Here is a 13,125-nt window from a genome sequence, read left to right as displayed (position 1 = left end):
CCCTCCTCCTCCCTTTTCCTTCCCTCCCCTCCTTCCTCTCCTCCTTCTCCCTTCCCTGCAGCGCGCTCACAGCCTGGGACTCGCGTCGCCGGCTCCAAAGCAGGCGGTCGAGACCCCTCTTTCCTCCCTTTGCCCAATTTTGCTTTTTTCTGCCCGTCACCCCAAACCCCGCAGCCATGAGGCGCCCGACCCGTCGCCTGGCGCTGTCTGTGCTGGGGGTGCTCTGGATCGCCGCTCTCCTTCTCCTCTTCTTCGGGGCGAGGAGGAAGCCGGAGGCGGAGGGACCCGAGGGCCAAACTGTAGAGGTAAGGGGGCACCGGGCTCTGCGGGGACACCCCCGTCGCTTTCGCGCTGCGTGGAAAGTTTAGCTCAGTGCCCACTGCCGGAGTCTCTCCTCCGGCGGGGAACTGATGCTCTGAGCAGAGGGAGATCCCCGCTGTGCCGCTGCCGAGCCCGACTTTGCTGCTGAGATGGGGCACGCGGGCTGCCTCCGACACAAGGCACCTCCGGGCACCGCGCTGAGTGGGAGGGAACCACGGGATGGGCAGCGCCGTGCCCGCCTGGGAGCCGAGCATCGACCGCTTCGGTGGTTCTTATGGTCATTTTGTGTTTGCTACCGTTGTTTCTGTTTGTTATCGTTGTTTCTGTTTGCACCCGGTGTGATTTGCGTTCGGAAGGCGACCGCGTCTCAACACCTCGGCGCTCGCACGGTGCCGGGTCTCGGTGCGCGCCTCCGGGCGCAGCGACAGCGCAGGAGAAACGCACGGGGCATCAGAGCCAACGCAAAGAGGGAAACCGAGGAGCCCCGCTGCCCGAGTGGTGCGGAAGGCGGGGAGGCTGCAGGGCTCCCGGGGCGCTGCTTTGATGACGGCTGCGAGTTGGCTGGGCAGGGAGCGGGGCTAACTTTGGAAAGCACCTGGATCGCTCCCGCTCTTGGCGATACTGCTGTGCATCTCGAAGAAGTGAATGGGGGTTAGGCTGGATTAGGGAACTGAAGGTGTGCTGAGGTAGGTGCTTATTGCAGCAGGGGTGTGAGCTTCCCCCCCTTCCTCCCCAGGCAGCTGTGCGCTGCCTGCATCCTCACCATTCTTCCTACGTGTGTCATCTCTGAAGCTGCTTACTGACGGCTTTATTGGGGGGGGGGGGGAAATTGAGCTCATAAAGCTTAGTTTGATTTTTATTCATGTGAAGGAATGATTGGTTTTTCGTGTTTTTTTTTTTTTTTTTTTTTTTTTTTTTTAATAAAAGTGATGGAGTGGGTTTTTCAGGCTTTCAAAAATCTTTGCCCCAGTAGAGGGGAATGAATCAGTGCACATTTGGGCCGAAAAATAGTTATATGTAGGTACATTTATTTATTTAAGCAGGGAAAGGTAATAAGTCACTGAACTGGAAAGCTCCCTTAACCGTAACCATGCTTTTATGTAAATAGGTTTCTGTTGGAAAAAATTTCTTAAAAACCTGAAAAATAAAACCTGCCCTGTTGAGGGGAGCTGCTGCCTTCTCCTTCACATGAGCCCAGCTTCTGGCTCAGCCCCAGCCCTGTCCGTGCCACTGCTCTGTGTTGCCAGGAACCCTACTGTGCTGCAGAATCCCTTCCCATTCACTGCACCCCACTCCTGTTTGGGCCAACCTGGTCCCATCATCCAGCAGAGCAAACTTCAGCCCCCCCAGGTTCTGAAGCTGCAAGCGCCAAGTTGCCGTAACTCCGGTAATTTGACTGCTAGAATTGCCTCTCCTTCACTTCCTCTGAATTTTCCATCAAAACAGTTGCATCCCCTTGAGATTGATAGAGCACAGATTTTCATTTTTGTCATGCATTACATTTTTGGCGTTGGGAACTGCTTTGGAGTGGCATGAGTGATGTGCTGCTGGCTGCGGGGATGCAGTGCCGCCTTGGTTAACCCCTTGGAGCTGAGGCTCTCTCTGAGGCCAGGACATCAGCAGCTCCTCCATCTCCTTTCCCAGTGCAGCCCATTCTGCAGCTCTCTGACCACCATACACCACCCCGGTGTGGGTTTAACCTTTGTTCCCTCCTCATTAGGCTCACATCCAGCGCCGTGTGCTCCATTTAGCATCATGGAGCTTGTTGTTGCAGAGAAGCTGTTCATAGGACAAATTCTTCCCGTTCTTATAGTGCTGTTATCTGTCTCCCAGCCCCGGTGGTGTGCTGGCTGGATGCACTGGAAACCAGAGAAGTGAACTGGGCTTGGAGTCCTCCAGGCTCTCATTGAGACCTCAGCTCTCTTGCCAAATGGGTCTGCAGGGAAATGGGAACATGTGGCCCATACTCACCCAGACCCTTTGCTCTGCTTTGCTTTGGAAAGGGGGAAAAAGGAAAAAAGAAGAAAAAAAAGAAAAAAGACAAATTAATAATTTAATTGCATTAAGAAATAATGAGAGGAGCTGATACATGGGATTAATTACAAAGAAATTCCCAAAACTCCCAAACTGATACGTGTATGTGGAGCTGTGGTATTTCACCCATGTGCCAGCTCCTGCCGGTGGCTGTGCAGGGCTGGAGCAGCCCTGGGGGTGCAGGTGGCAGCCCCTCGGTCAACTTGCCTCCTCTGCAGGGGGAGTTTGCTCAGCCTTGCATCAGAGCCCTGCCATCCTGGGGGGCTTCAGCTCCAGGCTGGAGGGGTAGAGGGATGTATTCAATGTTGGGTTTGGGATTTTTAGTTATGGGGTTTTTTGTTGTTGTTGTTGTTGTTGTTTTTCATTGTCTCACGCATGCTGGCTTGGTTGCTCCATCTGATGGATGGCTGAAGCACAGCTGAGAGCACAAAGCAGGTCATTTGCAGGCTGGGTTGTTGCAGAAAGGCTATGGATGAAAAGTTTCTTCTATTGAACAGGTGACCTAACAAGATGCACGTGGCTCACCTCGATGTATGCAGTGCAACAGCTCCTCCCCAATTCTGCTCAAATGCAGCGTGGGGATGGCTCCCAGGGCATGAGGAGTGCTGCACCCTCACCGTCTGCTCCAAGTGCTCAGGGTGCTCGGCACCCCGTGGGATTTGATCTCCATGCAAAAGGATGCTTGTGTTTGTATGCTTTGTAGCAGCCTGGATTTCCTTCTGCATCACTGCCATCGCGAAAGATTCAACACCTGGAGCTCAGCTGACGGTCTCCAGATACTAAATCCCTTTCAGTTTTATAGCAGCAGAGCCACTTAACAGATTAAAATAACTGTACGCTGCAAAAATTCATATCTTAGCCATTAAGGGATTGCAGTGCCAAATCTGTCATGAGAAAGAAGGTGGAACAGAGAGGTTTGTGCTCAGTGGGCTCAGTTGGTGGTTTGTGTAGGTCCAGAGAGGGCCAGAAGAGGAAAGTTGTGCTGTCTGGGCATGAGCACGCTCTGAAGTGTAAAGGAACAATAAATGATAACTAATTTTTTTTACTGGCAATGAAAACCCTGTTAATTCTTCAGATCTCTGTAAGAGTTGGGCACTGTGCTGGCTTGACCACATGGCTGGTTAAAAACATCGGGAAGCCTGAAGGACTCAGAGCAGTGTTTTCCTCATAAACCCCCAGAAATGGGGAGAGGCAGAAAAAGGAGCAGGAAAGCTTGGGTCATCAGCGGCTGCCTCCAAGACTGGAGCCTGCTCCAGAATTTTAGGCTTTATGACCATGGGAGGGTCTTTGAGACGAGAGGTCTACTGGACGCCTGTCTTAATGGGGGAAACGTGTCTTGACACATAAGTTGGGGAGACTGATGAGAGGGCTTTAAATTAGGATTGATGCAGGAGGGGGTCAGCATCAGGAGAACTATGAAGCTAAGAGAAGATATGGCACCATCTGAGGGTGACAAGGTCAATGAGAGCATCTAAAGGACGCTCCAAGGAGCGCTGTGGGTTCAGGAGTGCATTTGAAACGTTTGTAGAGCAATGCATGCAATATAAAGAACAAATGGGGTGAAATCCTTTCCATGAAAGAGTGTCCTCCTGATTTATTTGGATGTAATCAGGCCCAGGGGCTGTTCTGGCAGGGTGTGCACCTCCTGCTCTTCCCAGGCATCTCTTTGGTTTCAAGTGTGCTGTGCAGTCTGTGCCTCTCTGCAGGTAAGTGGAGCTAAGCCTGCTGGGCAGGAGTTATAGATGGCAATGCTGAGTCCATGGGCATGCCACAGCTTTGGGACAAGAGGTTTGCCTTTCCTCCTCAAGCTCAGTAGTTAAAGTTTAGGGCAGAGTACAGCAGGGCTGGTGTGCTGAGCTACTTTTGCAGGCATAGAAAAGGAGGAGCACCATTCTGGGAGCACCAGAGTTGCAAATAGCACAATTGTACACACCCAGGGAAATCAACAGGATGGAATTGCCCCACTTGTTGAGGGAAGCAGTGGCCCGAGGTTGGCATGCCTGAGAAGTGCTGGAGAAGCCAGCATACGAGGCGCTGGGCCCCGCTCTTTTTCATCATTTAAGCTCACTCTTAAAACACCCCAGCCTTCCCTATGGGCTTGTGTGTAACTGCACATAGGACTTCTGTGGATGATATTGGAGCTGGCATCAGGCAGCCCATGGGATGCCAGCGTGGTGCTTCTGCGTGACCGGGTGTGAGCTCTGCCATCATTGCCAGTGGAAAAGCAAGTCCGGGAGAAGCCATAGAGGTGCAAAAGCACCGTACTGCAACTGTGAGAAATGCTGCCATAGCCAGCTCCCTGCACAAGGCAGCCCAGCAAATGAAGCCCATTACAAGGATGTGTCTGGGGAGAAAGCGAAAGTCAGATCTGGTTAAGAAAGATGTTTGCGTGAAGTAGTAATCATGTGTAGTGTAACAACAAAGGGTGCACTGGATTGACTGTTAATTGGAGCAGCTCTGGCACTGGCTGTTTGCTTTTTGCTGCCTTCCTCCTGTTTAAAGGAAGGCATGAGGGCCAGATGACTGTCACACGGGTTTGCTCTCAATCCACTTTCTTGTGTAATAAAAAAAAAGCAGTGTTCTCCCCTTTCTCTCACAGTGAAAGGCTCAGATTTTGCCAGTGACACTTAGCACAGTTGCTTACTAAGCTGCAATTAAATTGATTTCCCACCCTCCTTGCCTCTGATGTCTCAGCAGGAGTCGTTGCTGTAGGAAGTGTGAGCCAAGGAGATCGTCAGGCCCGTCTCTAAATTAGCACCGCTCTGCTCCCTGTGTGCATTCCCAGATGAGCCACATGGCTGCCACCCTGTCCGTAACCCCCGACCCTCCCCTGGCACAGCTCCGTGCCATCCCCTTGGGCCCTATCACTGACCCCAGAGCTCAGCACTGCCCTCCGCTCCCTGTATTGAGCTGCAGCTGCCATGAGGCCTCCCCTCAGCTGCTCCTCATCCGCATCCTTCTTCATCTCCATCGCCCTCCTTCGGACTCTATAACAGAGTGACTGAGGGCTTTAAGTCTTTACCTCCTCGGTTTTCTGTTGGTGATGCCAGCAGTAAACCTGATTGGGAAGCGATATGAGGAGGGCAGGGCTTATGTGCTGCGAAACAAATGGACTCTGAAATCACCTTCTATTCTCTAAATATTGTTTGCAAAGCGAAGGAAATAGAGACACACGATTATTATTTTTTGAAACTGCTGAAAGAATACGTCCAAAGGATGTAATTTGGCCCCACTGAGGAGAGCAAGGCTGCTTTGTCCCAGCTTTCTGAATGGCTTTGTCTGCATTTAGGCACACATCATTTCCTCCTCAAGGACCACTGCTGGCATCAGACAGTTACAAACACACCTCATAGCACATTATTGAGGAGCATGGCTTGCAAGTAAGAGGAAGGCATGTTCAGCAGGGCAAGCACTGACTGCAGCCCCCTCATGCTGAGAATGATTTGTACAGACCTTCTCATTTTTGCACATTTAATTTTCCTTAATTGTGATTGGGTACGAGGGAGAAAATATTGGGATTAAAGGTAAGAGTGTGCTCGTGGCTTGTGCCAGTCCTTGTTATTAAAACATTGTTTTGTTGTTTGGTTTTTAAGCATTTTTCCCTCTGATTTGGGGCACTCTACTCTGCCTGATTGGTAACTTGGGGTGCTTTGGGATAACAGTTGCTGTGTGCTTGTAGAATATATGGAATACAAGACAACGTGGTTTACTTTCTCCTATGCAATAAACGAAGACAAATTTTCCTTTTACACTCTCCTGCATGGTGGTGGGGAAGGAGTGGAGATGAGCTGCTGTGTTTGCAATGCCCACTGTGTTTTTCTCTTATTTTTCTCCTTACCTCTCCCTACTGACCCTGGATCCCGTTACTGAGGGACAGCACTATTCACTTCCATGCAGGCTGCTCGATGCTCTGGTAGCTGAGAGCTCCATAAGCAGTAATAATTGCACTTGCACAGCTTTCTGGGTAAATAAGGGCATGCATCCCCTTTGCAGAGGTGATACATGGAGAGTTTGGACACAACTTGAAGCCGTAGGGCAATCAAGCCTACAAACAGCCTGAAATCTGCAGAGACCTCACAGGTCTGGTCTTGTGCATTGCATGTTTGTGCAGAATAGGGTGTAAGGCTTCTCACTTTGCCAAGTTTGCTGATATTCCTGGGGCAAAACTAAAACATCCGAACTCAGTGGAGAGGCTTTTATTGCCCAGCGTGCAGTCACTGCCCCAAGACTCGGAGAAGGACTGATATCTCAGAAAAGTCACCAGGGTTTCCTATCAGAAGCAAACCAACTTATTCCTTCCCTTGTTTTGTATACCTGCTGCCGAAGCCTCCTGGCTTTTTGAGCAGCCCTGTGTGTGTAGGCTGTGGTTGTTGTCCTGGGGCAGCAGGCTGTACAGCAGCACCCATGGGTTCAACACAAGGGTCTGTCTCTGCGTTAGCTGGAAATGGGCTAATCCGAGAGTAATGTACGTCATTTCATCTCAGTCATGCCTGTGTGGGCACACTTATTTGAGAGAAAAGATTATTCTGCCTCAATTAGTGTTATATCAATATCAGCTAAGTAATTAAAGGTGTGAGCAAGATGCCAACGATTTATTTCCTTTCTCTACAGCGCGGGATTTACTGAGACTGAAGTGGGGATGAGACCTGGGCAAGCAAACTTGAGGCCAGCCAAAATGTGTGTGAGCCTTCTCACAGCTGAGTATTAGGAAACATTTCTTCTCAGGAAGAGCAGTGAGGCATTGGCACAGGCTGCCCAGGGAGGTGGTGGAGTCACCATCCCTGAAGGCATTCAAGAACTGTGGAGATGTGGCACTAAGGAATGTGGTCAGTGGGGATGGGTTGGACGTTGACATGATGATCTTAGTGGTGTTTTCCAACCTTAATGATTCTATGATTCTATGTTGTTCCCGTCTTGGAAGAGCTGGCAACCTTTGCTGTACCAGGAAAGACAAAGCAGAGCAGCTCCCACTTCCCTCCCCATTTCCAGAAACTCCCCTTTGAAGCCATAGGCTGTACTTCCTTTCTGTGGGAAATTTTTCAGGATGATAGTCATCCAATGACAAAGTAAAAATGTTAAAGAATAAAGGTTAGTTATGGATTTTTTTCTTTGAAAACAGGCTAATATTTAAACTGAAAAGCACAATATTTTTTTCTGAGAAGCATTTATATTTATACAGTGCCCAGAAATGCCCCCCTGCCCCAAATCCTTTTCATGTGTATCACAGGTGCAGGGAGCGGAAATGAATCTGTTGAAGGTTTCAGCGTTTCCACACTCATTTTCTCCTCACTGGGGCTGATTTTTGGATGCTGCATTAGGGAACCCCGTGAAGCTTTATCACCTGGTGGCCAGGGTTAGTGCCTGCGGTCGTGCTGCCTGCCTGTGCTCTTGCATGGGAGCCACAGCGAGATTACAAGGGCTGTTAAGTGCCTGTAATATTCATGCTGTTAGAGAGACCGTTTGCTCCTGCGGGCTCTGCTGTCTGCTGCTGTTTGCAGAAGTATTACCCTGATGATTAAATTGCCAATGCTAGACTGCATAGCATGGGAAGCCCCTCCAGCCAGGAGATTTAAAGACAGCATTAAATCTCTCTCTTTTGCCCATCTCCTTTTTTTTTTTTTTTTTCTTTTTTTTTCTGTGTATCTCAAGTGACAGATTTTTTTTTTTTTTTCCAGGAAACAAAATGTGCAGGGAAAGGGTTCAGAGCTGTGACACGAGATAGGAGAAAAACCCCTTGCAGACAGGTTAGGAGCATGTTTGCTGTGAAGAAAAGGAGTTGGAGGGGGGGTCAGGTTGACAAACCTACGGTGCTGCCGCACACAGCATCTCCTCTTTTCAGATGGCAAGGACACTTGGAGGGGCTCTGAGGACATGCCAGAGAGAACAAAGTTAATAAAAGGAAGCTGCACGTAATTCTTTTAGTGCTTGGGGTCAGGCCTAGACTGTATCTGCTGCAAACGCGTGCTGAGCCAGGGACACGTGGCAGTGCAGTATGTGGGGTGTGATGTCTTGATAAAGCTTTTTGGGCTGAACCAGCAGTAGACTATCATAAAAGTGCCCCAGTCCAGCCCAGATGACCTGTGCTGCTTCCCATTTGCTCCCTGCAAGCAAGCTCTGCTTGGTGTTGGCTTTGGGGAGCTTCCTTTCCCTGCTGCACCCACCCCACTGAAGTCTAACATCTCCACAAATGCCTTGTTTCCCTGGCTTTCCTACAAGGGGTCTGGATGAAATAAGCCCTGATGAGGTTATCATTAATGAACCTCTTGGTTAATCTCTCCTATCGGGTTAGAGAGAGCAGTGTGGGGAAACACCTGGCTGGGTGCAGGTAGGAGGCTCCCTGAGTTCAGAGCTGCTCACATCGTGGTGCTGCTTGTTGGGAGACTGAGAGTAGTGGGTGCTTATAATCATGGTCCCTAGTGGGGACCCAGGTTTTAGGAGAGAAGACAAATGAGTGGCAAAAAAAAAAAAAAAAAAAAAAAGCCTCATGGCAAAGAAGGATCTCTCAGTAGCAAACACTGGGAGTAAGCATCAGTTGCAAGGAATTTGCTTGTAGCCAACTGGTGCAGTGGGCATTCAGTGTCAGAGGTGAGCAGCAGTGTTACTGCAAGTGTCTCTGTGCCCTTGGCAGAGCAATTTGATGGACAACTGATGAAGGATAGGACCAAATTCCATCCTGCGAATTGGGCACCGCAAGAAGTGCCCCTGAAGACCTGCCACATCTCCCTGGGTCTGTCTGAGCAGGAACAGCAACATCTGCCTGGAGACCTCCAGCTGCCAGAGGCGAGAGAGATCACCACAAATGTGCAAAGGGCACAGCTGTGCTGTTTCCCTCTCTGTCCCAATTTCTGGTTTGGATCATTGTAAGCCCCATGGAAATTTATTCCTGGTGGCGATGTTGCTGTGTGGAGAAGAGAGGACCCCAAAGCTGAGCTTTGTGCTTCTCAAGAGCCTGCGCTCTCTGGGAAGGGAGAATCAAATCCGGTTGGTTTCAGTCACAGTGAACGGCACTGCAACTCAATTTCCAGCCAATATCTGGATGAAAAGATGGGCGTTAAATATCCTCTTACCCATTGCTGTTCAGACACACTTCCTACCTGTATTTGAGCAGAATACAACTGCACAGAGCAGAATTGCTGAGTACATCCCCTTCCAGCTATTGGGTTAATACAATCATTAGGAGCCAGGATAGCAGAAGATAGCATTATTATGTCTCAACAGCCTGTTAAATAGAGCTGATCATTTTCATACAATGCTTTCATAAAAGCAAAAAAAAAAAAAAAAAAAAAACCCTCACAAAAAAAACAAACACCCAACCCACTCCAAATACTGCCTCGTAGCTGAGATTTTGTGCTTTTCAAAAAGTAATTCCTGGCCAGGTGGAGGATGGAGCATCTTCTCCCACCTACTGCCCAACCCCAGCTGCCACAGGGATGGGGTGCAGAGGCCCTACACTCGTTATGTTTGTGCAGAGGCAGCAGCTGACAGCCAGCTGCTCTCACGAATAGCTCAGTCTCAGTGGGCAGCGCGTGGCTCACCTTCCAGTGTCATTACCGGTCTCGCTCAGATTATGATGAATTAAAGCATGCTACTAATGCTATTTCCATTTTTTCTCCTCTCTATCTAAGCTTTCTTTTGCGTTTCGCTCCATTTTGGCAGTGAAGCTGCTTTGATTTTCACTGATAGGCAGTTGTACTTTCCAATTTCCACTCCTGCAACATGATGTTGTTACATTTGTTTTTGTAGCGTGTGAGGACGCTGTGATTAAAAACAAAACAAAGCCTCGCTCACTGAAACAAGGAATAAAAACGATGGGATAAGGCTTCTGCTAGTATTAAGGGCCAATATGTGCAAATTTGCTGTTTGAGATTGAACAGAGTTACCATGGGAGATGCGGCAGCTGATGTGCCTTGGGGAGCAGAGGGTCATCCTGTGGCTTCTGGGGCTTTATTAGCTGATATGTTGGTGTCTGCCTGGGAGGAGGAAATCCATGATGTTTTATCTGACCTTTTAGAACAGGCAAAATAATATGAAATCTCACAGTCTTTGGAAATGTGCCTTTCTCTTTCGGGAATTTCCCACTGATTTTTTCCATTGAGGCTTCAGTGCAAAGTATGGGCTCAACCCTGCTAGGAGCGATGTTGCTTTTCCCTCAACTCAATAGACTGTCTCTAGCCACTCAGTGCTCTGCTTGGGGATCACCAAAATCCTCTGGAATCAGCTGCTGGTGTTTTTGGTTTGCCCTTACTGCCTTGTGTGATTTAAGAGTCTGAAGGAGTTCAGGAGCTGCATTTGGGGTGGGTAAATGCAACTTTTAGTGGCAGGACCTGGCTTGTGGCTGTTACATCACGGCTGTGACATCTGTAGCCTAAATTTCTGCCTGTCTCAAAGTTGTTAAATAGAGTTGGAGGTGGGATCTCTCCTTTCTTGCTGAGGTTTGTGCTCACTGTGGATGCAGCATGTGTTCTACTGGGGATACTCAGGTTGTGAGCATCAGTCCTCTCCACCTCATTGCTTTGTAATCAAGGGAGGCAAACCGAAAAAAGCTGTGTTTCAAGGGAGGTAAAGGAACATTCCAAACCAACAACCATAGCAAACATTCAGAGCAATTTATGGCATCGCTATTTGTTTGCAAGGCTAACAAGCAGCATGTGGAGAAAAACATCAGGCTGTGCGTGGGATAATTTTCTTCTCCTATTTCTACTGTCAGTCCTTCATTAAATAACTAGAGCCAGTGTAAAGACTCCAAAACTCAGCTTGCAACAGTGCTGGGGCAGCTCCCTATGCCAGTCCCACTCCTTGCTGCAGAGGAGCATGGCCGGGGAGCAAGGAGAAGCTTTGCCATCTGCTGCCCCTGCTTCAGGCTTAGGGCAATGTGGTGGCTCCTGTGTAAGGCTGCAACAAGAGCTGTGCTCGGAACAGGGCTAAAATCCCTTTTCTTTTGCACTCCGATTACTTAATTTCTATATTTAATGTATTTGCTCTTCATGAGTCAACTGACTTTTTCTGCAATATTTTTTGCTCAAATATTAATTTGCTCTGGCAAAGGGAATGTTTTAAAATGAGCCTTGTAGAGCTCTCCATAAACGTCCTGGTTGCCTTCTTCATGCTCCCAACCCTGACAATTCTGTGATTCTCCTTCTGCTTCTGGAATGCTTGATCACCTGTGACGTCCCTCGTGCTTTCATTGCTGTCTCTGGTTCAGCCAGCTCTTCAAAACCTTCTATCAAATCATGAAGAAGAATTTAATTCCCTCTATTGAGGGAATTGCCACTTCTCAGGAGATAAGGGGGTGGTGGTGTGTCCTGGCGGTGGAGCCCATCCCAGTCTGTGGGGTTTGGCCAGCTGTTCTCCAGCTGTGCTTCCCATCTTCATTGGGGTGCTGGGCAGAGGATAAGAGCCGAGCCAAAGGCAGCTTGCTGCAGCTCAGGTGTGCTGCTGGAGGTGGCATTTCCCACTTCCGTGCTGGGTTTTGTTTTTCCCTTCTCAGTTAGGGGGAACGTATTGTCCTGATGTGCCTTGTTCCCGCTGTGTTGGTTCACTTCAGCACCTTGCATTCCTATTTTAGGATAACGAGGATTTTGCTGAAAGCCTGCTTCTCTTTCTGCAGTCGGGAGGCAGAGGATAGGGTCAGTGAGGAGAAATGCATGGTGAACCCTCTCTCATTGCTGAGCCTTCGAGCGCTTTGCAAATATAATTTTCACATGACTCTGAGTGAGCGTTATTGCTCCTGCTTTAGAGCAGACACAGAGGTTGCTGGCAGACCAAGAGAAGGAAAGCTCCACAATACAGATGTTTGACAGCTCCCAGCTGAGCTGGCACAATCCACCGTCACAGTTTTTATTTCTGTCGAGATGTTATTCCTTCCATTGCAAAAAAGAGGGATGCGCTCAAAAGCTCAGCTGTACTCGGCGGCTCTGCATTACAGCTCTCTCTCTGTGTGGGAGGAAAAGTCTTGGTTTGTTCAGCAGGCTATTTCTGGTGCCTCGCCCCAGACATCTGTGTTGGTGTGGGCAGAAACATCTGCTGCAGGCTGTGGTGGGACTCCCACAGCCACCTGTGTGCCCGCTCGGTGTTTTGGCTCAGGTGCTGCCCTTCCCAACTTGCAGTAGGGCTGGGTTGAGGCCAAAGGTGGAGGCTTGGTCCCATGTCAGCCAAGCAGTAATTGCCCATCAAAGCTACATTTTCTTGATTGATTTCTACAGAAGTCCTGTGTTCCTTATTGCAGAGAATTGTGTGTCTGTGACAGAGTCGGTGCCAGAGTGGGGATATTTGTTTCAATAATAACAACAAAGCTCAGTGTCTGCTTGCTGGTTTCTGTCCAGATCCCCATGCTTTTTGGAGGTGTTTGGAATCTGCTGCACCACGTAACTCAGCAGTAAGCTTATTTTTTGGTTTTGACTGTTTTTTTTTTTCTTTTTCTTTTTTTTTTTTTTTTTGGCTTCTAGATATGTGCAGAACTATTGATCGCATTCAGATGTTGCCAGCATGCATAAAAAAGGAGGAAGGCTAGAAGATGCTCTGGACTTTGTGTCAGGGAATAGGTGAAGCAGGGGATGTTCTGGTGCTGGAGCAGAGCTGAAGAGTGTTGGTGAAGGAACAACGCAAAGGCTGGGAGAAGAGTACTGAGAAAAGCAGGCAATTCTGCTGTCCTCCAGCTTGGTGTGCATCTATTGCACCCGTGCTCATGTTCCTGTTTCATTTTTCTGGAGGGAAAATCCTTCCCAGTCTTGTCACTCTAGGCAAGGAGGTATTTTTTGCAATGCTAGAAGG

At 48.9% G+C, this 13,125-nt stretch overlaps 1 protein-coding gene across 3 annotated transcripts in view; it reads left to right on the top strand.

Annotated features, from left to right (window-relative positions):
- GALNT14 (polypeptide N-acetylgalactosaminyltransferase 14) overlaps positions 1-13,125 on the top strand; it is a 65,902-nt gene continuing 52,777 nt past the window's right edge. For 2 of the 3 annotated variants that reach the window (XM_085218870.1, XM_019613452.2), the window contains exon 1: positions 5-305. In XM_085218870.1, the coding sequence (XP_085074996.1) occupies positions 177-305 (129 nt within the window). In that variant the 5' untranslated portion in view covers positions 5-176. Of the gene's footprint in view, positions 306-13,125 lie in introns of all 3 variants that reach the window. The other variant, XM_085218871.1, reaches the window with a different exon arrangement.

Source organism: Meleagris gallopavo, chromosome 2 (assembly GCF_905368555.1).
Source record: "Meleagris gallopavo chromosome 2, MGAL_WU_HG_1.1, whole genome shotgun sequence".
Classification (NCBI taxonomy): Eukaryota; Metazoa; Chordata; class Aves; order Galliformes; family Phasianidae; genus Meleagris; species Meleagris gallopavo.
Note: the sequence above shows the minus strand (reverse complement) of the source record. Positions and strands in the feature narration are given on the sequence as shown.